The sequence below is a fragment of the Xenopus tropicalis genome, chromosome 7 (assembly GCF_000004195.4).
Source record: "Xenopus tropicalis strain Nigerian chromosome 7, UCB_Xtro_10.0, whole genome shotgun sequence".
Lineage (NCBI taxonomy): Eukaryota > Metazoa > Chordata > Amphibia > Anura > Pipidae > Xenopus > Xenopus tropicalis.
In genome coordinates this window covers 78,046,346-78,073,540 of record NC_030683.2, presented here as the reverse complement: position 1 = coordinate 78,073,540, position 27,195 = coordinate 78,046,346, and the positions used below count along the sequence as shown (strand labels likewise).

General features: G+C 40.7%; 1 protein-coding gene across 1 annotated transcript in view; it reads right to left on the bottom strand.

The window, feature by feature from the left end:
• Positions 1-27,195, bottom strand: part of sorl1 (sortilin-related receptor, L(DLR class) A repeats containing) — an 88,842-nt gene that overhangs the window by 29,564 nt on the left and 32,083 nt on the right. Inside the window, exons 17-33 of the mRNA XM_031906643.1 lie at positions 26,898-27,070; positions 26,424-26,555; positions 25,752-25,843; positions 24,098-24,344; positions 22,688-22,826; positions 20,400-20,573; positions 18,585-18,698; positions 17,371-17,493; positions 16,092-16,211; positions 15,503-15,628; positions 15,019-15,126; positions 13,798-13,929; positions 13,132-13,263; positions 12,833-12,967; positions 12,420-12,569; positions 5,496-5,645; positions 856-984 (exon numbers count right to left, since the gene is read on the bottom strand). Coding sequence (XP_031762503.1) covers positions 856-984; positions 5,496-5,645; positions 12,420-12,569; positions 12,833-12,967; positions 13,132-13,263; positions 13,798-13,929; positions 15,019-15,126; positions 15,503-15,628; positions 16,092-16,211; positions 17,371-17,493; positions 18,585-18,698; positions 20,400-20,573; positions 22,688-22,826; positions 24,098-24,344; positions 25,752-25,843; positions 26,424-26,555; positions 26,898-27,070 — 2,376 coding nt within the window. The remainder of the gene's footprint in view (positions 1-855; positions 985-5,495; positions 5,646-12,419; positions 12,570-12,832; positions 12,968-13,131; positions 13,264-13,797; positions 13,930-15,018; positions 15,127-15,502; positions 15,629-16,091; positions 16,212-17,370; positions 17,494-18,584; positions 18,699-20,399; positions 20,574-22,687; positions 22,827-24,097; positions 24,345-25,751; positions 25,844-26,423; positions 26,556-26,897; positions 27,071-27,195) is intronic.

Here is a 27,195-nt window from a genome sequence, read left to right as displayed (position 1 = left end):
CCACACCTTGCAGAAACGTTTAATATCTTGCTGTAATGCAAGTTGAGTCTGGAAACATACGGACATAGCAGATGCTTGAACATTCAGGAAGTTTACTGCTAGGCCTTTTATGTAGGCTGCCTTGATGAATTCCAGCATTCCTGCATTGGTCCTGAAGTAAGGCTGATGCCACACGTGGCGTTTTTACGCTGCATTTTTTCTCAGCCTAAAAAAGCCGCACAAGCCACACAGCCCCTGACTATGGCGTTTTTAGCCTAGTAAAGGTGACGTAGCAAATCCCGTTTCCATGGTGCTAATAGTGCGAAATAGTAAAAAACGCCGCGTATTTTCGCTAGGTCTGGCAGCTGCCTTTGAGTATACATAGGAATAGCTTGCTGTGCAAATACTGGCGTATTTCGGCCAACGCTTGAAAAATCCGTGCTAAGGCGTTTTTTAGCGTATTTCCGCATTGTGTGGTTTGCTTCGAGTCTTTTCAAGTTATTTCTATGGATGATGATATCGGGCGTTTTTTCAGCCGCTGAGAGAATTAGAAAATATGCAGCGTAAAAACGCCACGTGTGGCATCAGCCTAAGAGGTTGCCCCTTTGTGCAGGCTACGTGTCTGTGCAATGGAGAGGATCTGCAGATCCATGCTTTTCTAGTCCAAAATGGCATGGTCATTATGGCCATAGTATGTAAGACAGGTGGTCTGCATAGAATTAAATGCATTATAAGAATCAGCTGAAAAGCATAGAAAATGTTGAAGTCCCAGGGCATCACAACTGCGTTTACTAAAAATGACAGAGGGTTTCTGCATCTGGACCAGTAGCAGGGTACCCACACATCAAACAAATTGTTATAAAAAAAATCTAATACCTGTACAGTTATTTTCATCACTGCCATCTGAACAATCTAGGAATCCATCACAGAAATCCAGCAATGCAATGCAAGCCTCTCCATCCTCACAGAGAGATCCATTAACACACAGAGAAGGTTTGTGGGTAGCTGTTAAAAAAAAACAAAACAAAAAAAAACAGTGTTACATTCAACAAACAAATCTGTGAATCAATTTACTTGAATCCAAAATAAAATATAAAAAGATCAGGGTCATTTCATGGCTCAGTGCCACTCCCCTCGCCCCTGTTTTTTTTTTTGCGTCAAAGTGATGGTGGGGTGGGCGGTTGGGGGAGATGCATAGCTACCTAGCACTAGAAGAGCCATCATTTCTAGTTAATAATCAGAAATTTACCTCTTGAAGGTACCGGGAGCGGTTTTTGCCAACACTGATAACATGTGGGGGACTGCAGCCTAAAGCAAGTTTCTCAACTCACCTCATGGCAGCAGCACCCCTGGGAAAGATCAGAAGAAACAATTATAGATAGATTTTTACTTATCCATCTAACATAAGAACTCCGGCTGTGATATGAAACACTACACCAGTGATATCAGTGGTAAATTTTCCACCTTTATCCTACCTCCTAAGTAATATTGATGACTTTGGGGCTGCTCCAGCAAACAAATTGAGAGCCAGTAAGATAAAACAAAGCACAAGCACTTTTTTTTTTAACACATTATTCTTCTGTAGTTAAGTAACAGCTAGATGGTGGCAGGTTAACCAATGCTGAAGTTTTAGGGATAATAGTTTGAAACATATTATGAATGAGTGCATAGCTGAATGCCAAATATCGTTTTTTTTTTTTTTTTATAGAACAATCAAAAGCAGTAGCTGTCTTGAAATGATTATAATTAGGTTCCAAAACAGCGTTCAATTTTTTTTCAGTTTGGAAAAAATTGTTTCAAATTTAAATGTATACACTTTTTCTTTTTCCTGTCAAGGAAAAAGTGTATACTAATTCTCTAGGAGAAAAGATATTTTATATATATATATCCGTAACACTGTAATACTGACGTTATTTTTCAATAAGTGGTAATCCCTTGTTGTAACTATAATCCGAGCAATTTTTTATTGAGTTTTCTAACTGGAAGCATCAAAGTAGATTTGATACCTATTTGTATAGGTTAGGAAATTTATTATGCATCACATGAAATATTTTTTCACCCAGTATGCCAATGCAATTATACAGTTCCACCAACTTTGTCATTAACAGCAATATTTGGGGAAGCTGTACAGATTGCAGTCTAAATAAGATTCCATTTATTTGTTGTATGTATTATCCAATATTTTTTTCCTAGTTCAACATATATATTGCTGGTTCTTCTTATTTTTATAAAAACATGGAATTATAAAGCAATAAAAGATTTCCTTAAAACTTAACAATTCATGACCAGAAAATCTCTAGAAATGTAGGGGGAAAATTGGAAAATTGGGCTCCTGGTTCACATAAAGTTGGTCAACTAAGTGCAACAAAAGAGTTCTGTACCTTAGATACCCCCATTACAATGATAACATTTATTCTTGTTAGGTGATTTACATCAGGTGAAGGACTGTAAAATATGGCTTCATGTGAATTGGGAATAGCCATGAAGTGGTATCACTTTTGTTTGTTTGGGGGTAGGTCTAATTTCTGTAAAATGTTTCAATGGTATCCTTGAGAATTAAACTTGTAACAGAGTTTATTTTACTTTTGTCTACCCATTTGTCTAGAAGTAGGCAGATCGGTAGCCACAAGAGTGGGCTGAGCAGGCAATGGTAAGTATGTAAACAGGGCCGCCATCAGGGGGGCACAGCGGGGACAGCTGTCCCGGGCCCGGGCAATTTTTACTTTTAAAGGGCGGCGCTACAGTTTTCTTAGTAGCTCGGGCCCCCTTTAATAAAATCCGGGCCCTGTCATTGGTCATAGGGATGGTTGCGCCCCGTGTGTACATGTGTACATGTACAGTATGCACGGGGCGCAACCTTATAAAAGGGCCTGTCTCCATTCGCATGGAGACAGACGTGCAGAGGCATCACCCGTGAGGAATCCGAAGATGCTGGAGGAGCCAACGGAGCTGCTGGGCACCAATGTATTAGGGGGGCACTGCTGCTGGGCACCAATGTTTGTGTGTACTGATGAGACGGGTCACTGGGGGAGGGGCCATTGGGGGGCAGGGCGTGGAAGGAGGAGGGCCCAGAAAATTTTGTTGTGAGGGGCCCAGTTATTTCTGATGGCGGCCATGTATGTAAATAAGTAAAAAAGGCGGCTGGATGAAGAAATGGGGCACACGGAAACATCACAATATGGTGGGCAATGAGCAGAGTTCAGCCCACCACCCATTACCAAACCTCTAAAGTTGTAATTTGCTCGCAAAAACAAGCAAGTCCTGCAGGTTTCAGACCAGTTCACACATCACTAATGCTTCTGCCCATCTATTTTTATTCCAAGGAGAATGCCACTATGTCGTCTGGGAGATTTGCACTGCATTGTACATAGCAGAATTTTGAAGATTGATTGATGCAAAGAGGTTTATTATTCTAGAGGAATTAAAATTATTTTAGTTTGAAGATAGTTCAGCCCTTTCAAGCTAACAGAGCCCAGCAAAAAAAGATATAGAATATTTGGCATTAAGGTTATTTTTGTTGCATATAGCCTCTTAAACCACAAGATGGCATAGCTATGTAGCTTACTGTTGGCAAGCATAAAGAGTACATTTTCCAAAGTCACTCAAACCTTCAAGAAAAAGAGCACCGAAATTCTATAATATTTTGGGGGCATGTGTACATCTAAGAAATTAGGAGGAACACATGGAAAATGCACATTTCTCTAAAGCCCTGATATTTGGCTTATTAAGTGGACTATGAAGAGTTATCCTTGAGATTCTTGGTAAGAAGACTTACTGAAAGATTAAGAGGCTCAAGAAAGTTTTGGGGGGAGGGTAGAAAGGCACATATGCAAAGTTAAGTCTGAAAAACTATAAAAACTGTACTGTATTTGTTCTGAAGTAAACAGGTTTTACACTAGTGCCTAACACTAAAGCAATGCTGTATGGGGTACCTGAGTGACATCTGATGGTCACTCGTGTTATAAATTCAAGTTAACTCAATGTATACTTTCACTGCGTATTCCATGTAATTTTAGCTCTACAGGCCACTTTTAAGTAAATTGGTCAATTGTTGGAGAAAAAATACGTGAACAAGAAAACACAGAGAAAAGCAATAATAATGTTTAGGCCTACTGCTACACCAATGTAGTACAGGTATGGGATCCCTTATCTGGAAACCCATTATCCAGAAAGATCCAAATTACTGAAAGCCTGTCTCCCATAGACTCCATTATAATGAAATAATATAGAATTTTAAAACTGATTTCCTTTTTCTCTGTAATAAAACAGAACCTTGTACTTGATTCCAACTAAGATATAAGTAATCCTTATTGGATGCAAAACAATCCTATTGGGTTTAATTAATGCTTTATTGATTTTTTAGTAGACTTAAGGTATGGAGATCCAAGTTATGGAAAGACCCCTTTATCCGGAATACCCTTGGTCCCGAGCATTCTGGATAACGGGTCCTGTACCTGTAGTACTATAAAATGTGATACAAAATATGATAATATATTCAATACCACACAGCTGTTGGTAATTTTGACCGACCAGAAACTTATTACAACAAGAGCCTGAGACAAGGTTCTCAGTTATCAATTTTATTTATTAATCAAACACAGAGTCTTGTGGAAGCTTTCAGCAACACAGAAAAGAAACTGAAATGTGTCACTAACAGCTTCAAGTGAAAACCTGAAAGTTCCAGTCTTTTATAGAAGATCATACCTTATCTCAAAAGTATATGACACCCCTTTTACAACTTTCTATGTGTTCTGTGGTTACAGCTGTTCAAATAAAGTGCATGTGGGGGTCTTAACCAGTCAGCACTATCATATCAGGCCCTTGTAATTTTATCAGATGGCATATTAGACTTTTATATTCAATTTTATACTTTGCATATATAGCATATTTATATACTTTTATCTCCTACCTCACCTGCCTTGGGTTGTCTTTATAGGGGACACTGGGTGATTTTATGTGCCCCTTTATACAAAACTTACCAGTCATAAATAAGTATCTCAACACAGTGTAAAAAGTAGCACTCAGAGAAAGAAAACATACTGGGTTGCTGCAGATCCAAAGGGCAACACCTAGAAATTCCACCTAGAAGTATAAATCCTACCAGAGTCCCCAATAGAAGAAAATATTCACCAGTGGATTTCCAAAGTGATTTACAGACTTTTGCAAGGCTAGCTAATATTCTAGATAATCCAAAACCCTTACGCAGGTGACCTTTTTGAGATATAAGACTTACAAAAGAAAAGTGTAAAAGTAACATTCCTCCACCTATAAACTACAGTTATGAGTAACTACTCCTCACCAATACTACAAGAAGGCAGTGGATAACTGTTTACCTATTTCACAGCAAAATACATATCCTTTTTTTATTTAAAGTGTCCACATCTTGCAGGCAACCCTTACTACTGTTCAGTGTTCTCTACTCTACATATTTTTCATCTCTTGCTGTGTTAATTTAAGCCACTGGAAAGCAGAAAGATAAAAATATTAAATATTTATATGAAATAAAATATACTTACGGCAGTTTAGTTCATCAGTGCCATCCCTGCAGTCCCTATTTCCATCGCAATGCCTCCAGCTCGGTATGCAGTCCTTCCATTTTTTGCACTCAAACTCAAACTGGCTGCATTGTCCATGTGGTAAAATAGTAGGTACCACCGTTTTGTTTGCTTACAGATTGATATAAAAAGAAACAAAACAAACAAGCAAATGAAAAGGGGATTTATACTTACCGTTACATCCTTTTCTCTTAGTCCTATAGGGGACACAGGCACCATGGGGTTAAATCCCCTCCCATCAGGAGGCAGGACACTGTATAATTTTGATTTCTCTCCCCTATATAACCTCTTCCCCCACCCAGGTACCTCAGACCGAGCAAACAGTGCTCTTAACTTAATAACTATAAGCTATAACACAGCTGAGTGAGAAGGTATGCATGATCCCTAAGTTTCCAGGGAGGGTGGCCTGTGTCCCCTATAGGACTAAGAGAAAAGGATGTAACGGTAAGTATAAATCCCCTTTTCTCTTGCGTCCTGGGGGACACAGGCACCATGGGGACATACCAAAGCCGTCCCCCCTGGGAGGGAGGAAACTGAACTAGGATTAATTGCAGTCTAGCTTTGAACTACCGACTGCAGAACTTTACGCCCGAAGGCTGCCTCGGCCGAGGCGAAGGTATCGAAGCGATAGAATTTTGTAAAGGTGTGCGCGGAAGACCAGGTTGCCGCTTTACACAGCTGCTCCGCGGAAGCCCGGTTCCTGCATGCCCAGGATGCCCCTAGTGCTCTGGTGGAATGTGCTTTTATCCCGAAGGGGGGTGTTTTTCCCAGGGATATGTACGCCCGGCGAACAGTTTCCCTGATCCAGCGAGCAATTGTGGCTTTTGAAGCTGAACAGCCCTTACGGCTGCCTGACGGAATCACGAAGAGATTCCTGGTTTTGCGGAAGTGAGCTGTCCTGTCTACATAGACTTTCATTGATCTAACTACGTCTAGTTTGTGTAGTTTGGCTTCTTTGGGATTTTTGGGCGAGCTACAGAAGGAAGGGAGAACTATCTCCTCGTTTAGGTGAAAGGGTGATACCACTTTCGGTAGGAAGGAAGGAACTGTGCGCAGGACTGCTTTTTCCTCGTGGAAAATTAAGTGAGGAGAGTCGCACGACAGTGCACTTAGTTCCGAAACGCGTCTTGCTGAAGAAATGGCCGTGAGGAAGACTACTTTCCAGGTAAGCCAGGGAAGCTCAATGGTGTGGATGGGTTCAAAGGGGGCCTCCAAGAGTGCCGACAAGACGAGATTAAGGTCCCAGGGTGGCACCGGGGGTCTCCAGGCCGGTGACAGGTGAGCTACTCCCTGTAAGTATGTTCTTACGTCTCCTAGCCCTGCCAGTTTCTTCTGTAGCAGAATGGACAAGGCTGATACCTGGACTTTAAGGGACCCTAGGCTCAAGCCCTTGTCCAGGCCATCTTGCAGGAATTGGAGGATCAGAGGAACGTTTGCACTCTGATAAACTACTTGCTTTTGTGCGCACCAGTGGATGAAGAGGTTCCAGATTCTATGGTATACCTTAGAGGATACCGCCTTCCTGGCCCTAATCATAGTCTGAGCCACTACTATCGAAAACCCTTTCCGGGTCAGAATAGCGGTCTCAAGTGCCACGCCATCAAATGGAACATTTGAGGGTTGTGGTGGAGGATTGGGCCTTGGTGAAGCAAGTCTGCCCGAACGGGAAGTGCCATGGGCGGATCGATGGAGAGATTTACCAGGTCTGTGAACCACGACCTCCGTGGCCAATTTGGAGCGATTATGATGAACGTGCCGCTCTCCTTCCTCATCCTCTTGATGAGACGTGGTAGCATGGCAAGGGGGGGAAAGGCGTAGGCCAGCGGGACCCCCCACGGTGCAGTCAGGGCATCTACCCCTGCTGCTAGATGGTCCCTGGTCTTGGAGATGAATAGTGGAACCTTTTTGTTGTGGCGAGACGCCATTAGGTCTAAGTCTGGTCTGCCCCATTGTTTCGCTATGATGTCGAAAACCTCGGCATTCAGTTCCCATTCCGTCGGGTCTAGTCTGTAGCGACTGAGATAGTCCGCTTCCCAGTTCAGAAGGCCTGGAATGTGGACTGCGGAGATCTGTGGGACGTTGTTCTCTGCCCAGCGAAGGATCTTGCTGATTTCGCCTGCTGCTGCCACACTCTTGGTTCCCCCTTGGCGATTGAGGTACGCCACAGCAGTGGCGTTGTCGGACTGGATTCTGATGGCTAGTCCTGTCAGTCGGGTTTCCCAGTGGGTCAGGGCTCTGAAAATGGCCCTGATCTCTAATATGTTTATCGGCAGTCTGGATTCCGCTGTTGTCCATAGGCCTTGTGCCGAAAAGTTCTGGAAGGTGGCTCCCCAGCCCGACAGACTGGCATCGGTTGTGATGATTTGCCAGTCCGGGTCCGCAAAGGGTCTTCCTTGTGTTAGGTGAGGTGGGGTCAGCCACCAATTCAGAGAGTCGACCGTCTGAGTCGGTAGGGAGATCCTCTGGTTGAGAAGGTGATGTTTGCGCCACTCTGAGATAATGGTCCTTTGAAGGGGCCTCAGATGGAATTGTGCAAATGGGACCGCTTCTGTGGAAGCGACCATGACCCCCAAAACCTTCATGCAAAACCTGAGGGATGGTTTGGGGATAGATCTGAGTTGTCGGACCAGCAAATGTGTCTTGTGGACCTTTTCCTCTGGTAGGAGAACTCTTCCTAGGTGGGTGTCGAGAAGGAGCCCGAGGAACTGAATTCGTTGTGATGGGAAAAGGCATGACTTGGTCATGTTGATCGTCCAGCCGAAGCTCTGAAGGACCCGGATGGACAGGTCCAGGTCCTCTTGTGCCTGGTGCAGTGAGGGCGCCTTGATCAAGAGGTCGTCCAAGTATGGAGTGATATACACCCCACGGACTCGGAGAAAGGCTGCCATGGTGGCCATTATTTTCGTGAAGATACGTGGGGCCGATGATAGGCCGAAGGGGAGGGCCACAAACTGGTAGTGGTGATTGTGGTAAGCAAATCGCAGGAACTTTTGGTGAAGAGGATGGATTGGGACATGAAGGTATGCGTCCTTCATGTCCAGGGATGTCAGAAACTCCCGGGGTTCTAGTGCCCGGATTACCGATCTCAGTGATTCCATCTTGAATCGTCGGTAGTACACCCATTTGTTGAGAAGTTTGAGGTCCAAGATAGGACGGTATGAGCCGTCTTTCTTGGGGACCACGAAGAGGTTCGAGTAGAACCCTTGGAACCTTTGAAGTGGAGGAACCGGAGTTATTACTCCGGCCCGTGCCAGTTCCTGTACGATGGATAGGAAGGCGGTTTGTTTTTGGGGTTCTATGGGAACCCGGGACATGAAGAACCTCTGTGGAGGTGTTCTGTGGAATTCTATCCTGTAACCGGAAGATATTGAGTCTATGACCCAGGGGTCGTCTATGAGTTCGGCCCAGGTGGTGGCGAAGTGTTTGAGACGTCCCCCGACCTGAATGTCTGGCCAAGTGTCGTGCGGCCAGTCATGCTGAGGAGCTCTTCTCGTTAGAGTTCTTGGTAAATGTCTTGCGAGACTGCCAGGTTGTTCTGCCTCTGGAGGTGGGCCCACCTCTGGCAGAAGAGGAGGATCTGGATGGAGGTGATCCTTTTGAGAAACGCGTACCTTGGCCTCGAAAAAAGCGCTGTCTCTTGTAAGATGTAGTAGAGGGTCTGCTCTTGGGTTTTTGCTGGGGCAACAGTGTACTTTTGCCCCCCGTTGCTTGTGAGATAATTTTTTCTAGTTCTTCGCCGAAAAGGCGGGAACCTTTGAAGGGAAGAGAGGTAAGTGACTTTTTTGAGCTAAGGTCAGCCGACCATAGTCGAAGCCACAGGGAGCGGCGTGCGGCTACTGAGAGAGCGGATGTGCGGGCCAGCAGCTTCAGGGCATCCAGTGAAGCCTCACTGAGGAAGGAACTCGCCTCTTGGATGTGTAGTGTGTAGGACTCGACGTCCTCGATGGCGGTTTCGCTCTGTAGACCGGTGAGGATGGCGTCGGACCACACTTCCAGAGCCCGACTTACCCATGCCATGGCAAGAATGGGTCTAAAGGCTGTACCTGCAGAGGTAAAGATAGCTTTAAGGAAGCCTTCCAGTTTTTTGTCGGTGGCGTCCTTAAAGGCAGATGCGTCTGGGACGGGTAAGGCGGTGGCTTTTGACAACCGCGATACCGGAGCATCCACTAGAGGTGGGGTGCTCCATTTTCCCAGGTCCTCTTTTGGAAAGGGATAAAGTTTTGAGAATTTCCGGGTGACTTGGAACTTGTGTTCCGAGAGGTTCCATTCCTCCTGGATGATGGCTTGGAGTTGTTCATGGGCTGGGAAATTTATTTCGTGCGAGGCCGTTCTGCGGAATAGACCCTTAGAGGTCTTAGCCCCCTTGTCAGTATCCTCAATGTTAAGGGCCTGAAGGACTGCCACAATCAGGTCATTTGGTGACCTGGCAGAGTCCTGGGCGGTTGAGGCAGAGTCGCCCTCTGATGCGGAGTGGGATAATTCCCCTTCGCTGAGCCCTTCCTGGTCCGAATGGGACTCAGGTGAGGAGGGTGCAGTAGAGTCATTAGGTAATGGGCACTTGCGTTTAGATGTGCTCTTAACTACGTTAGGAGATGCTAGTTTGTCTAGGATTTTATCTAGAGATGATGCTAATAGTGGGATTCCCTGCAGATTAGCTAGGGAATTAGATAGTGAAACTGCCCAGGCTGGAGCCTCAGGGGCTTCTGTAGCCACATTGCCCGATGTTGAGGGTAGTGCTGCCTGTACATTCTCCCCCTGGTCTGTTAATTGTGGCGTGGGTTGCTCTGCATCCGTGGTAGCAGTGGTGCAAGCTTTACAAACTGGGTCTTTTTGTGCCACCTTAAACTTTTTCTTGCATTGAGTACATGCAAAGAAAGTTACTTTGGACGCCTGTTTCCCCCCTCTGAGGAATAGTGCATCCCCTGACCCCTCAGCCATGTTGGCTTAGTGACCCTTTTACCGTATCTGTGCCTGGTAGAGGGAAGAGGAGATATGGAGGGTGAGAGACCTGTGGCGTTCTGACTGCGTTGGGAGCAGGGCTGCCGTGTAGCGTAGCTGCGAGCGCGCGCTCTGTCGGATGCCGGAAGGGGAGGAGCCGACTGAGGGCGCGAATGTGGGGAGGTCACGTGAGCCGCGCGCACTTCCGGCGGTACAGCCGGAAGTCTCGGTGCGGTTATTGAGGGTGCGGAAGGCGCGTACCGTCCATTACCTGCCGGGCTCCCTCTGCCTCACTCTCTCGCCGGCTGCGTCACAGCAGGCGCGCCGTGTGAGAGTGTAGGGGCGGCTGCCGGAGGATACCCTGACCCTCCGCCTGCCAGATGTAGGTATGGGGGAGAGGTTGGGATCTCCCGTGTGTGAGGAGGGGCTGTAAACCCCTGTTCACTCTCGCTACCTGTGGTCGGTGCGGAGGGTTAGAGGAGACTAGAGGGGACCTCATGCTCCTCTGTAATCCCGGGTTTGTGCCGTGGGCCCCCGTTGTAGGGAGGGGGGGGGGCGGTCGTCGGGTACATTGCCTTTTCTAGGCAGCAGGCTAAAGGAGCCGTCCAGCGTAGGGGGCTGACGCAGCGAGTGCAGCCTAGGCTGCCTCAGGTACCACCCCGGGTGTTAGGGCTAAGCCCTGAACCGTAGTGATCTTTTCAAGTTGTGTCTCCTAGAGACTCTTCTGTCCAACCTCCTGTTTGCGAGGACACTAAAAAAACTGAGGTACCTGGGTGGGGGAAGAGGTTATATAGGGGAGAGAAATCAAAATTATACAGTGTCCTGCCTCCTGATGGGAGGGGATTTAACCCCATGGTGCCTGTGTCCCCCAGGACGCAAGAGAAACCTTGTTTTTCAATGTTAGCTAAAGTACAGGTTCTACAGAGAATTTCTAACCCTTAGGCATGTTAAAGAAATAGTACAAAAGATTCTTCCTGTATCATCTTTTAATAACAGTGATTTATTGGAATGTACAAAAAAATGTGGTGCTGGACAAAACCAAGATCCTAAATCATGTTTTCACTGTTAAAAGTATCAGCTTTATCTTCATGCAAGCGCTTAAAAAAGCATGTTTACATTATGTTTCAGATGGGCCTCTGACTAGGTTTCGGTTTCAAAACAGATGTGCTTACAGCTGTGTACTACCAACTGTCACTTTATTTATAAATTCCAGTTAGTATTCTATGTGCTACTGCAATACATGTGCTACTGCAAAACATCACAGTTTGTCTTACCACATGTCTTAAAGGGGCTGGTTCCCTTTCCTAACTGCTACCCATAAAATGATAGGCGAGCAGGTTTAGGGGAACATAATCTATGTCTCACACAGATTATTTATTAAGCAGAATGCACCATTTAAAACTTACTACAATAGCAGCAATTCTCTCAAACGCATCAGAGAAGGTTTTCAAGGGGGCAGACCATTTATCTTGTATGTAGTGCAGAGCATCCTGATGCCAGAGGCTGTGCTTTTCCTTTTCTATGCTCCCACTCCCAGCATTTGTATCAGATTGTAAGAAAGCTGCTCACCGAGACAAACATGCTCCACGCTCCCTCACCAACAACGTGTGGCAATAGAAATTACCCTACCTAGATCTTTATGATCGTCTCCATGAAAGGAATCCTGTCAAAACCCATCAGTTAAGAGAGTTTCTCCAGCAGAATCCTGCATTGAAATTATAATATTTTAAATGATAGAGCTGCACTGCAGCAGTAAAGAGTGACCGAAGTTTATTAAAGCACTAGTCACATAGCTGGGGGCACCTGGGAAACCAAGAATATGTCTAGCCCCACGTCAAATTTCAAAATTTAAATAAAAAAATCTGTTTGCTCTTTTGAATGAAGGATTTCAATGCAGGACTCCCTTCAATGCAGAATCCTTTTTAACAGTGTCTGTTTTTAACTTACCTGATGCTGGACACCCCTCCTCATCAGATCCATGTATGCAGTCTTTGTATCCATCACAAACCCATGTGTTCAAGATGCAAACACCATTATCACAACGGAAGTGATTGGATGGACAGGTTGCAGGTCTTGATGTTGTCTGAGGAATCGTTTCTGCAGCAATTACATTATAATCTAATGTAACATAGGTATATAGCAAGACAAGAAAGAATTCTGTCCAATAATTACAAACTTGCTTTTGAGCCCAAAGAAAAATAATTGCATAACATATAGCCTACTGTAGTAAGTAAAAAAAATACACATAATATATTTGTAATACAGGATTGCAAACTGTCTTAAAATACTTAGAGAGGAGTGTCAACTGCAAGTGTATATTCAGCATCAATGTGTGCATAAAGTGTTATATATTTTCTTACCTCCACAATCTTTTTCATCTGACCAGTCTCCACAGTCATTTTCATGATCACATTTCCACCTTGTGGGTATGCAGTGACCATTTTGACATGGAAATTGGTAGTACCGGGAACATGTTGGAATGTCAGTTGGGTTCTCTGCAACAAATAAACACAAGGGGGTCATACACGGAGATGAAACTAATGCACAACAATTTATTGTCCCTGCACACAGTGTACTGTCCCAACAAATAGTTTTGCAACAGGGTATTTAAAATAAACATAAAATCAGTCAACCACTGAGTATTTAAATTTAGCCTTACCACAATTCGCTTCATCAGAATAATCACCACAGTCGTCCATCCCATCACACTTCCAGACCAAACTAATGCAGACACCATTCTGGCACAAAAAGCTGTGAGGATCACATGTCCTTTGAAATTCAGGGCCTTGGGCTAGTTTTTATGGTGAGAAATATAAATAAAAGGGATATTTAACTGAACTTATATTTGGTCTTTCATTTAGTTGTTAAAATATATTGCCTTCAATAAGGATTAATTATATCTTAGTTGGGAGTACAAGGTACTGTTTTATTATTACAGAGAAAAAGGAAAAATGTATTGAAATTCAGAAGTATTTGCTATCGGTGATAGCCTTTCTGTAATTCAGAACTTTCTGGATAACTGATCCTATACCTGGAACTTTATACCCATGGAAATTTTTTATGGTAATTACTGAATTAAATTACGTTATCTGTATTTGAGTAGACCTCAAAAAAAGGAGAGGGGAAGCTAATAAATACAATCTTACATCTGCACTACATAGAAGATGCCAACAGCTTTCTTAGTGGCAACAATATTAGGCCAAAAGAGTGATGGTACAAGGTTATTATCCTGCTCCATCTGGCATTACAAGTAGGCAAGACAGTCACTTAGCACTGTACCAGTATATGTCATCTGACAGTGGTTTAGGAAAGTATAGATACTCACAACATCCAGCATATTGTGGATCCTCATCAGAACCATCACGGCACTGTTTTACACCATCGCACACCATGGAGTGAAATAAACACTGTTGCCTATTCCTACACACAAAATCCATATAACGAGTACACAGGGGCTCTGTAATTAGAATTTAACTTGTAAATATAGAAATGTATCATTTTTGATAGGCTGTGCAAAGGCTCTAGCCCTGCCCACTTAAGGGCTCTGGCACACAGGGAGATTAGTCGCCCGCGACAAAGCTCCCGTGTCTCGGGTGACTAATCTCCCTGAAATGCCATCCCACCGGTGAAAATGTAAATCGCCAGTGGGATGGCATACGCGGCGGCGCGATTTCAGTGAAATCGTGCCGCCGCGTATGCCATCCCACCGGCGATTTACATTTTTGCCGGTGGGATGACAATCTGGGGAGATTAGTCGCCCGCGAACAGGGAGTTTTGTCGCGTGTGACTAATTTCCCCGTGTGCCAGAGCCCTAAATTTTAATTACACACTATTAAGACATGATAAACACACAGACACATTTAGGGGCAGACAAGGAGTTTAGTTGCCCGTGATAAATCTCCTCTACGGCGTCGACTAATCTCCTAAAAATGTATTTCCACCAGCAATAATGTAAACAGCCATAGGGAAAACATACACATTGTGAGGCAGTCATGCATTTCCCACTGCCCATTTACATTATTGCTGGCAGGAAACTTCAGCCTACTTTGCAAAAACAAAGATGCATTTCTCACTGGCGAATTACATTAATGCTGGTAGGAAAGAGGAGACTTATTGTGACTAATCTCCTCGTCTGCTATCAGCCTTAATGTACCTTAATGTGCCAAAACTTGCTTTGATATTATTAGACATTAATTGTTCCTTTCTATGAATACTGTATATACAGCACTGTCAATGTGTTTATAGATTAAAGAGGTTATACAGCCTCTTGTTAAAAAAATAGACACTTCTCAAAAACATTCTGTTCTCAACTGTTAACGGAGTGGGAAATTACTTTAAAAACAGTCATTATTATTTGGAAAATCATTCCATAGTTAAATCTGTTGATCTGGTTTCTCCAGTTTCAGCCACCAGTTTCCATGGAGGGCAATGTTAAAAAGACAAAGTGGACTTTGACTGCAGACATTAATGCTTGAAATGCAAAAGCTTTAATGCAAGGGATTTGTCCACAAGAAGACACCCTCGTTTTAATCAGATTTGTACTTACCACATTGCTGTTCATCTGCTCCATCTGGGCAATCATTAACTCCATCACAGTGCTTAACTGAAGGGATGCAAGATCCATTTTGGCACTGAAAGCCATTACATTTCTTTTCTACAGAAAGTAACAAACATGCTGTAGTTCTTAAAATGACCATGTGCGTTTAACAAAAACTTTCTACCAAAGTAAAAATGACTGCAATGCTGAAATAAGTACTTTGTGGTGGTATTATGGTGTATGTGTTGAGTCTGATTTCAAGTTTATTATCATTATCAACAACACATATTTATAAACACCGCCATATTCCACAACAATGTACAATAAAAGGGTATATATTGTACATTGAACATACACATTTGCACACAAAAACAACCAATAACCTCTACAAGGGCCCTGTCCAAAAGAGCTAAGCACTGAATCTCACAGGTCTGTAGGATGGTGGAATGGGCTTAACATTATTTAAGGCTTTTAATAAAAAATAGTTCTTTACCACAAATGCTGTGATCTTCATCTGACCCATCTTGGCAGTCTGTGTCACCATCACAAACCCATTTTTGTGGAATGCAGTGGCTGTCATGACACTGGAAACTGGTGGCCTCACAGGTATGGGATATTGCTAGAATAGATAAGCAAGAAGGAAATAACTTTAACCAACAAATGCCTAACTACTGGATGAAGCTAAATCAAGGCTGGAGCTTAAGGTGCAAATCCCCATATTTAATAAAAGGCATAAAGTTTTGCCCATGGGCAGTAACCCATAGCAAAAGGTGACCAGTACATGCTTCCTGGTGATTGTTTATTGTTCCTGGGCAACCATAGTGTTTTCTATTATATAACCATTCGATCCTTAAACATAAATCGACATTTGCTATATGGTGATCTGAAATCTATTGCACATTTTTTTTTTTTTTTTTTTTTTTTAAATAGTTCAGATATATCAGCATTTTAGGGGCACATGTTAAAGCAGTTTCTGGGTTTCCACTGTGTAAAGCTGTATGTTTAACCTACGGACACACAGAAAAGGTACCGTGTGTAAGCCTACATTGTGTCACACACACACAGCATCTTTGTGTACTTACCTGTACAGTTTGCTTCATCAGACCAATCCCTACAGTCATTGTCACCATCACACACCCAAGATAAGCGGATACACATCCCAGAGCTACAGTTGAATTCATCTTCTTTACACTGATGAGCTTCTGCACATAGGTATAATATCAAACATATTTAATATCACATAAAAAATGATTCAGTAAGACTACATTCATTTGTATTCTTGAGATTTATGTACAGGAGTTAAATCATTTTTCAAATCAGTCTTCAAGATATTTTTCTTTACTGATTATTCATCATGAGGGGCTGAACAGCAGTAATGGCCGGTGGCCTAAGGGAAGTTTTAAATGGGCTGACTAGAATTGCAGTCGTACAGAAATGGAACATTTGAAAATTTGTGCCTGTGTATTTTCTGAAATTTTCTAAAGGTGCTACAACAGACACACAGACATTTTAAAGTGCTATGTAAGCAGACAGAAGCATTACAAACAAACTGAAAATATAGTTGTCCATCTGGGTAAATTAAATATAAAAACTCTAATACAAATCCTATGAGAATTTTGTATAACTCCAACATTGATTGGAGGATGTAATAATAAAGGTAAAACTACTTTAAAGCTAAAAACAAAGCAAACTGCGCAACTGGGTTCGGCAAAATCAAAGCTTTTTTTTGTGAGAATAATGATGACCTTGAAGTTTAAAATAATTTAACTGCGATTTAACTGTTTTAAAATCAATGTATATGGCATGCTATACCATTTATGAATGGTGACTATATTTTTTTTATTTTTACTTTGTGTATACCTAATAAAAAAAAATCTCTAAAAAAAGGAATCTACTGCTTTAATCACACACGTTAAAGAAATAAAGATACAAAGGCTCGCTCATTATTTTATAATTATACATTAACACACGTTTATTTTTCTGTGTGAGCTATTTTAGGAATGCTACTATCCTGTGTAACCTAAACTACAAACACAAGGGTGCAAAAAAGACATTTAAGAACCTATTACTTTAAATGATTTTAGTACCAATATTTTCAGCAGCAGGCTACAACAGTGTGGGTTAAAGACCATGCAACAAAAAGAAAACATGACACACAGGTGGAGAAAAAGATGATCTGCTCCTATCTGTGGCCCTTTGTGCACACAAGAAGCAGATTTCTGTGTAAGAATGCATACTACACAGGCGGAGGCCTGGTGTATAAACATAGGTGGATAAATGGCCTTGTTTCATATTAGCCTAAAAATCCCCTGGAAGCTAGTATATTTAGCCACAGAAATTATATACATGCAAATTTCTTACCACAGTGACTCTCATCACTATTGTCTCCGCAGTCATCCTCGAGGTCACATTTGTAAGACAATGGGATGCAGGCTCCAGATCCTTGGCATCTGAACAGTGCCTCAGGGTCACATGTTGTAGTTGCTGGTGGATATCAGGAAATATATTTATGAAATGCTGCGGTAACACTAAATCACCACATTTGTTTATTTGTTGAACTAGTTAAATGGTCTGCTAGAAATGAATTATATATATATATATATATAAAAAAGGAAAATTGTCGGCACTCACAGGATTCTCACGAAAATACTCACGGACAGCCAAGCATAATAGGATGCAATATAGTGAGATTTATTGGTCCTACGTTTCGGTTCTTTACTAGAACCCTGACGAAGGTTCTAGTAAAGAACCGAAACGTAGGACCAATAAATCTCACTATATTGCATCCTATTATGCTTGGCTGTCCGTGAGTATTTTCGTGAGAATCCTGTGAGTGCCGACAATTTTCCTTTTTTATTCTAAGTTTGCTGCTCTGGCACCCAGGTATCGCTTCTTAGCTTTGGTGTGCTCTCCATTTTGCAATTTTATATATATATATATATATAAAAGAAACAAAAGGAGCACTCCCTACAAACAACCAACTGCCCCAGGCGCTGGCCAGGAGTTTATGTAAATGTAAAACAGAGTGCCATATAAAATGGAAAATGAATGTTATATAAAATATCTCCTTTAACATTCAGTGCTGTAAAAAAAAGTTGTCCATATATAATATAATTAACCAGTTGACCGCTGGCAGGAATAAAGTGGGTTTGAATGTGATTTAACCTTCTTGCTGCTGGAGTGCTTGTTGAATTCGTAGAAATGAACCCTGACTGCGATGAGAGAGTGTTTGATACAGTTGTATACAGTGAAGTATTACTTGTTACAGAGAGCAAGGAAATAATTATCTCATTTTACTACTGCTTACTTTCTTAATTTTGTTAAGGGTAGATGGAGGCAGTGAGTTTTGTGGGTGTTGGTCTGTCTTTGGGGCTTTGTTGCATTAGTCTATTACCTGTGTGTAAGGTGGTTGAGAGATAGAGTTTAACCCCTTATAACCACACTATCACAAGTCACATGTGCTCCAAGGTGGTGTTTTTATAACACATTCTATACTTGCACTTCCTATTTAAACATAAGACAAAAATAGTACAAAAAGTGCTAAGGAGAAGATAAAAAGGTTAAATATTACTTACGACAGTTTTTCTCATCACTCATGTCTCCACAGTCATTGTCTGTGTCACACTGCCAAATACTATTAATACAGTTCCCATTAGAGCATCTGTATTGGCTGGGCAAGCATGTGTTTTCTGTTTCAGGAAATAAGTAAAATTTCATTAAAACAACAACCAAGATAATTAACACTAGATGTTAAAGAACTATTCTGGAACTGCAAGAGAAAGAATAAAATATATTCATTTTAGGACAAATCAGGACGACTAAAAGAGATTACCGACGGTCATATTCTCTTCTCTTCGGTTGATGGAGAGACTCATTTATATTCCCAATCCTCCTTTATTCTCTTTGTACCGTAATTACCAATAGCAAACAGGAAACAAAAGAAATGAACAACCATAGATCTGACCAAACTTGTCTAGAGTACAATCCCTCAATTGTAATGTTTTGTTTTGTTTTTTAATTGTAATATTGGTGTGTAGGCAGCCATCTCAGCGCATTGTGCCTGATCCTGAGCATTCAGTAGGAGCCAGCGCTACACATCAGAACTTCTTTAAGATAACCTAAAGTTTCTCCTAGTCCATCCCTCCCAACATTTGAAAAATGAAAAGAGGGACAAAAATAAATTGCGCACATAGCGTGGCAAAAATGTTTGACCATGCCCATTTTTGTGACCACGCCCCCTAATACCACTCCTGTTTTAATAAATTAATTTATTTAATTTTTTTGAAATTATTTGAAACCCCAGTCGTCACAAGCTCAAAATATGAAAAAAATTGTTGGACAGCACTTGTCTAGGTCATCAGAGGGCCACGGGGATGACTAGGGAAGGAAATGCATAAGATGAAATGTTTCATAACCACATGTCCATTCCCACTCTATGGAGTGTCTATGGCCTTCTCAAAGAAATCTGGAAACCTGTTTTTAACTTTCAGATGCCATAACTTCTACTTCTGACAGGGCCCACATTTTTGGGTGCAGATTCTAGGAATCCTTATTAGGTCCAGTTTTTGATAACTACCAGTATTTCTCCCAGCTGACTAGGTTCAGAATGGCAAACAGAGAATATTTCTCTAAAGTGGCTTGAGCCAGAACTCCACAAACAGAGTCTTTGTATGATCAATCATGGCAGTTCTACCAGGTTGTTAAGAGGAAGGAAGATTCTCTAACGGACAGTGTTAAAGACTAGGCCAAGGAACAGCACCCTCTGGTTGGAAAACATGCTCTACTTTACTGTCCAAACAATGTTCTAAAAAAGTTGTACACAAACATGACATACAGGGTGTTCAAAAATGCTTGACGGACTAGAGTCTTCCCCCAAATAGGGAGATAACCCAGCAATAAATCTGCATAACTAACCTCTTATTTGTTTCTTATATATTTTAAATTGGAATTGAAGAACCACCCCCAGTTAATAGGGGGTCAATATATTACCAGTACCAATTTTGCTACCCCCATGATTGTCTGATGAGGGTGATTTAAAAACATGCAATATGTACCCTTCACTGTCCTGCATCCTGATGGGATGTAACCTTGAAAGTGTCATGTGACCCCAGAGATGTAGTAAAATGTGACTGTTTAATAAATTACGTTAAAAGCAAGCTTCAACTTGTGATGAAACACAAACAAGTATGTTGTTATTGTGTGAATAACAATGTCTGCAGTCAAATAAAAACACTTTAGGGCATCACTTGTGGCCAATGCAGCCACCTGTAAAAATGCATTTGATACTACTGCTACCTGATGTTACACACCTTTTATAAAAAACTGGAGTAGGTAAGTATGTTTACTTAAACTGTATATTTTAGAGAGTGAGTTAAACTGTTGAGTCTTACCTTGTTTTACACAGGTCTTGTTTTTTAACAGGTAACCTTGCGGACAATCACACTGTATGTCACCAGAAGACAGTGGAGTGCCTTTCACACCCTCAGAACACCTGCAGATTTTGCTGTTGTTGGCTTTAGGAAGGCATAACAGGCTGCAAGGCTTTAAAACACAAGCGTTGTGCCCTGTTTAGAGTAAGAATAGATAATCTAATAATAGTGAATATTACTGACTATAACCAATAACATATTACACTATCACACCATTACTCATTGCCTGTCTATAAAGCATAAACGGAGAGAAGCAGACCAATGTAACGTGTGACTTTGCTCTTGGCTCCAATACATTATGTAAGCAAAGGTAGCACACACCAATGTATTTGAACCTGTCAATCAAAATCCAAGGTCTGCATGAGGAGACACAGATTGCTAAAAATGGAATAACAAATGGTAAATTATTTCAGGAACAGTACCTAATTTTTCATTAATCATAGATAACGTTTGTATTGAAAGTTTCGTGACAAGTTTCCCTTTGAGTACAAATTAAATAATTAACAAGTGTTTAAAAGATAATGAGATGTGTCAAATTTAAAATTCATTCTGCACTAGCATACATAGTGGAGGGCCGCTAATGGAAGCCAGTTTTTACCACTCCCCTTTATAAACTGCACCCACTTCAAACCACAAGAGCTTTTAAGATCATGCCCACATTAATGGTGGTAGCGCAGCAAAAACCCAAATGGTTGGTGTTACTGCGGGATATCAACCATCAATCATATGTGAAAGAATTATATTATGTCATATTAGGACACACCCTTAAATCCATTTGCCTCCTCCCCTGAGGCTAGCACAGCTATAGGGCAGGTAGAGTATGGCACACACAGGCAGGGTGAGGCAGGTAGATTATGGCATACACAGGCAGCATAGGGTAGGCAGAGTATGGCACACACTGGCAGGGCTTTGTCTGCCCTATGCTGCCTGTGTGTGCCATACTCTGCCTACCCGATGCTGTGTGCAATACTCTGCCTGCCCTATGCTGCCTGTGTGCGCCTTACTCTGCCTGTTCTATTCTGCCTGTATGCGCCATGCTCTCTCTGCTCTATGCTGGCTGTGTGTGCCATACTATCACTGACACAATGCTGGCACTGCTCCTACAGTCTGTCCGAGGTGTGAAGAGGTGAACAAGGTGGGTGCTTACAGTCTGAGCCTTAGGTGTGAACAATGCAGTAGGTGAAAAATGCAGAGATTAAAAGGTGTGAACAGTATAAGGGATTACATGTTTAAACAATACAGGGGGTTTACAGCCTGAAGTCAAGGTGTGAGCCATGCAGGGGGACAGTTAATCTCAGTACTGATATCATTTAAAGTTTACACAAAGGTTAGCCATCAAAGCAGCCAGACAGATGGGGGCCATGGGCCACCAGTTGGACAGCACGGTTCTAGGGTACTCTACGCAATTTGTGTCAATATATATTGCAACTTTGACAGTGATAACAACTGCATAAAATGAGCATAAAAAGTGAATACAGTAGAGCCCTGATTTTATGCTTTCCCAGCATTCACGCCAGTTGCTGTGCAGTCCCATGCAGACAACCTGAGTTTTTTCATTCCAGAATTTTACACTGTTTTATGCCGTCCCCTGCAGAAGAGTTTGTTCTAATCTTAACAAAACAGGCCTTTATTTAAACTGCTGAAGACCTTTAATTTTTAACTACTAAAGAAACTGAATGTTTATCATTTTCTACAAGCAACAACTCTTGTATATGTAAATATCTCCAGACAATTTACCTTTTGGTTTACTTTTAAAAGGTCACACTAGGAGGCAGATTTGTAAAAATTTGAATAAACTAATTTCTACAAATGTCTGACATTTATCAAAAAAAATTTAACTGAAAAAGCATGATGGAAAAAGTTGCAGAAAAGTCAAGAAAACTTTTTCAACTTGTCGCACGGTAACGGAGACTTTTTCAAATTGTCGCACAAAAACCAGCGTCAAAACTCTGAAACCCTCTAAATTTTCGAAGGTTTGAAGGTCTTCCAGGCAAGGGAAGTGACATCTGCCACTGACTTCTACATGATCTTGACAAGTTTTAGATGGCATATTGTCAGATTCTGAATTGTAGCTGTTTTGTCGCATGGTAAATCTTGAAAAATTTGTGGGAAAAAAGTCCAAACGTTAATAAATGGCCCCCTAGGTTTCTATTAAGTGACCTTGTAAAAATAAACCAAAGTATTTATATAAGGAAAATGTATTTAACACAAATTCACTTTCTATATGGCATAAATGTTTAAAAAATTACCTGTTGCTTTGTCTTTATAAAATATTTTCATGTCCATCACTCCTGTTAATCTGCCAATTATGCCTTCCATTCGGGCACCATTATACTTTGAAGCCCTAAAAATGCTAAGTTGTGACCAATCATCCCAGTATATTTCATTCTGAAATGAAAATAGTAATACAAATATTATATAAAAAAATATTCCTTTTACTATTCTTGTAGCCATAGGCAGAAGGGTCAAAGCTGTTATACAGTTAGTACCAGCACAAATAAATTTTAAGCATACTGTCTGTTTAAAGACCCTTAAATTCTTTCCATAAATGAGAAGCTTTGCAGCAATGGGACAATCATGCAAGGCTGTGTGCATTTTGGAATACAATGGTTTAACATTTACTATAAATTACTATTGTACAGGGTCAAAACTTCAAATATGGCTTTCTACTGAAAAAGTATCCTTGCAGAAATTGGCAGCCAGAAACATTTATTTGCAGCTGCATGTGTTTTTCAATTTTTGTTCAAACAGTCTCATGTTGTGTGTCAGTTATCAATTTAACACACATTGGTGAGCCACTTTATTTGAAACATATAAAGTTGTCTATGAAGCCCTTTAAGGAAAATGAGTAATACAAGTCCACTGGAAAGTTATTTGCCTTGCAGGCTACTAGCAACTAACATTTTATTAGCAAAAGATAATCTGTCAAAAAAAACACCTGATGCCCAGGTTGTGACAAATATAATTCATACTGCATATTTCTAACCCTAATGTATTTCAACGAATATTAAGTAATGAAGGTGAAAAAACGCAAGCCTTAATCACAGAGAGGCAGAAGTACAAACTGAATAGTTAATACTAAGTACAATATACACCTCAAGATAAGGACAATAAAAAAAGACTTGTGTTGAAAATGTATTCTGTTTAATTATTTTCATTCAAAAATCTGTATTGTCTGTTAAAGCACTGATTTGAAAACGTGTTTTCCCTTCAACTACCTCTTCTTCTAATCCCCTGTAAGAAGGGTAATTTTTTAAAGGAGAACTAACCCCCCCCACACACACACAAAAGCACTCAAACTGCCATCAATTGGCCCCCATTCCTGCTCCTTTCCCACAGAGTCTATTAGATGGAAAAGTGTCCCAATTTGAAAGGAGAGGTGCTTTACTGCAAAGCTGACTTCCAGTCCAGTGCAGAGGGATTCAAGCTGCTGTTGCCTTTTCGCCTTTCTCCTATGGGGCACTTTGAAATTCAAGCTGAAGATTTATAAAAATCCAAGGGGGCATAAACCTTACCTATCATTATAGCTGTTTTGGGGAATTAATGTTTTAAAAATTTCTGTTCCTTTTTAAAGCAAGTTATCCAGAGACAAAAATATTATAACAAATTGCTTTCTAAAAGGAACTTTGGAATTTGACATATAAAAATTGTGATATTACCTTAAAGACTGCTATTGCATAAGGATGAGGAAGATTATCCAAGATAATCATTCTCTGTTGACCATTAAAATCAATTCTTTCAATTCGATCCATGTATGCTTCAGTCCAGTATATCCACTGCTCATCTACACATATACCATTTGGCCACTTAATACCCTCAAATATCAGATGTTTCACGGAGGAGCCATCCATTTCACTTCTGTAGATGCCATGCCGCTCATCTCCCCAGTCAGTCCAGAACATCAGTCTAAGTGTCACAAGTAAGCATTTGTATTTTACGTTTATTTTAAATAAGTTTTTGAATTCAATTATCACGAATTGCATATTTATATAAAAGGTATATAATTATACATTCTGACATAATGTACTTTAAAGACTATCCAAAGCTTTAAACCTACTTGAAAACGTAACTGATACTAAAAACAATATATGTCTAACTGTTTACATTCACTGCACTCCTAGCTCTGACTCCTGAAACATTGTTGAAATCAGTAACAGGAGTGAGTTTCCTCTAGGTGTTTTAGAGTCAGACACAGAGAAGAGAAAAGGGTAAATAAAGCTTGTAATAGTAACTACATTTCCCAATAACTTTAATACAACTGAACATTTGTAATGAATGTGTATATTGGAAAGTTGCTTAGAATTACATTTAAAAATAAATAATAATACATTTGAAAATAAATAAATACATTTAGGGGCACATTTACTAACCCACGAACGGGCCGAATGCGTCCGATTGCGTTTTTTTCGTAATGATCGGTAATTTTGCGATTTTTTTTCGGCGTCTTTAAGAAAGTTGCGCAAAGTCGCGATTTTTTCGTAGCGTTAAAACTTGCGCAAAACGTCGCGGCTTTTAAGTTTTAACGCTACGAAAAAGGCGCGACTTTGCGCGCAAGTGTTAACACTACGAAAAAATCGCGACTTTGCGCAACTTTCGTAAAGACGCCGAAAAACTCGCGTTTTTACGCAAAAATCGTAAAGACGCCGAAAAACTCGCGTTTTTACGCAAAAATCGTAAAGACGCCGAAAAAAATCGCAAAAAATACGAAAAAGTCGCAAAATGTTCGTTTCCAATCGGAATTTTTCCAATTCGGATTCGAAATCGTGTCTTAGTAAATCAGCCCCTTAGTGTTTAAATGAATAAAACACTTTACATAATACACAAAACCAGATTTTTTTTTAATGCTTATTTAATAAGTGATGTAATAATACCACTACGCAAAAGTCAGAACATTTCTTAGTCACTTTCCCTATGTCTGTCAAGTTACTTGTGCAACTGCAGATTCCAGATCTAGTCTACCCTTTATTTACACCTTTCCATCTGTTGAAACTATAAATATTTGTACCTAACCAAGGTCCATTGACTGGCCTTGTGCTGAACACACTGTTGTTTATAATGCCTCTGAAATTAACACTGAGCAACCTGCATATTAACCTGTTCTGTGCCACACAAGTGCCAGTGTGCCAGAGCCTCTGGCTCTGTGCTTCAGGAATGTTAAGGAAAAATTCAGCACAGAAAGGGTTAATGTAATTAAAGCAACTCTGAAAATCAATGTAATTATGTAATTATTGTAACACAATACATTTTCTACTCCTGCATATATAGCATAGATACTTATAGTGACTGGAGACTTTTTTTTATATATTTATTTACCCTTCTTTGGGTACTAAAGCCAAAGCCCTGGGCCTCTCAAGAACAGTTGAATTCAAAATTGTGAGTCTCAAATCTCCATCAGCGCTGGCAACCTAGGGGAAAGACAAAGTTCCCTTAAGGCAACAAGTTACGTCCAGGAAGTTTACCAGCAGTTTCACAAAAGTCAAATACAGTGATAGTTTAGGCACTAGACATTTGCATGGTTTCTACACACACCACAATTTCTAAATCTTCTCATACAAATATGGCTACTAAATCAGCTTAGCAAAGCAGTAGATGGTTCAGTTCAATCTCTCAAAGTGGGTTCTCAACGGTCAAACCTATAGAAACCCAGATTGTAGATAACAGTGCCTGCTATAATAAAAATAAATACTTTAATAAATGAGATTGTATTACTAAACAGAACCAGTAACACAATATATTGGTTAACAATAACAGAAGAAAGAAAGCTCTTTTGTTTTGTGTTTTTTTTTGTGGGGGGGTAGCAGGGTATAGACCACCAACCTACTCAGACAGCCACAAATCTCAAAATGTCAAAAGACTTTAGCTGAACAGGGTTCATATATCAAATGCACTAAGGGTAGTGCTATTATAGGAAAGAGATTTTGTTACAATCCAATAATACATGTATTTTTTAAATTTTAAAACTAAAATAAAGAATTAAAGAAATACCTCTATTTTCTTCATTCCAGCATCTACCCAATAAAGTAGCTGGCTGAGTGGGTCAAAAGCCAATGATTCAATAGTTTCCAAACCATTTCTTACGATGACTTCTTGACTAGAGCTCCCATTCAAACAAAGGCGCTAAGAAAAGAGAATACTTGTCAGATTTAAAAAAAATGTTGTTTTACAATTATTACAAACCTTTGTTTCAATATTTATAAAACAAAAGAAAAACGGCTTTTTAGCTTGTGCAGTAAATATGTTTATATGCTCATGTTAATATAATCATTTATACTTTCTTATTCACTCTGTATAACTGCAACTGAATAGCTGATGAGGCCCACACCCCTAAATGATATGGATTAGTCAAGTTTTCCACTTCTACTCCTAAAGCCATGTGAGTGGTGGCTGATAAACCACCTCTCTCATCTATCTCCAAGAAACATAAAAAAGAGGAGAATGTTGAATAAATATCCTTATTACCTGTATAGTTTCTAGAGTGACATCAGCCCAGTATAAACAATTGCTCTGATAATCAAAGTCCAAAGCCACTGCATCATGGAGTCCCTTTAGAGGAAGTTCTTCGTTGATCCCAGATGAAAGGTCATAACGATATATAGAGTTCCTCATAGCATATAAAATAAATTCATTTTCCTCTTTAGAAAGACAGAGAATTTACTGATGAGGAGGTCTATAATAATAATATATAAATACATACATACATACACATATATATATATATATATATATATATATATATATATATATAAAACTCAAATGC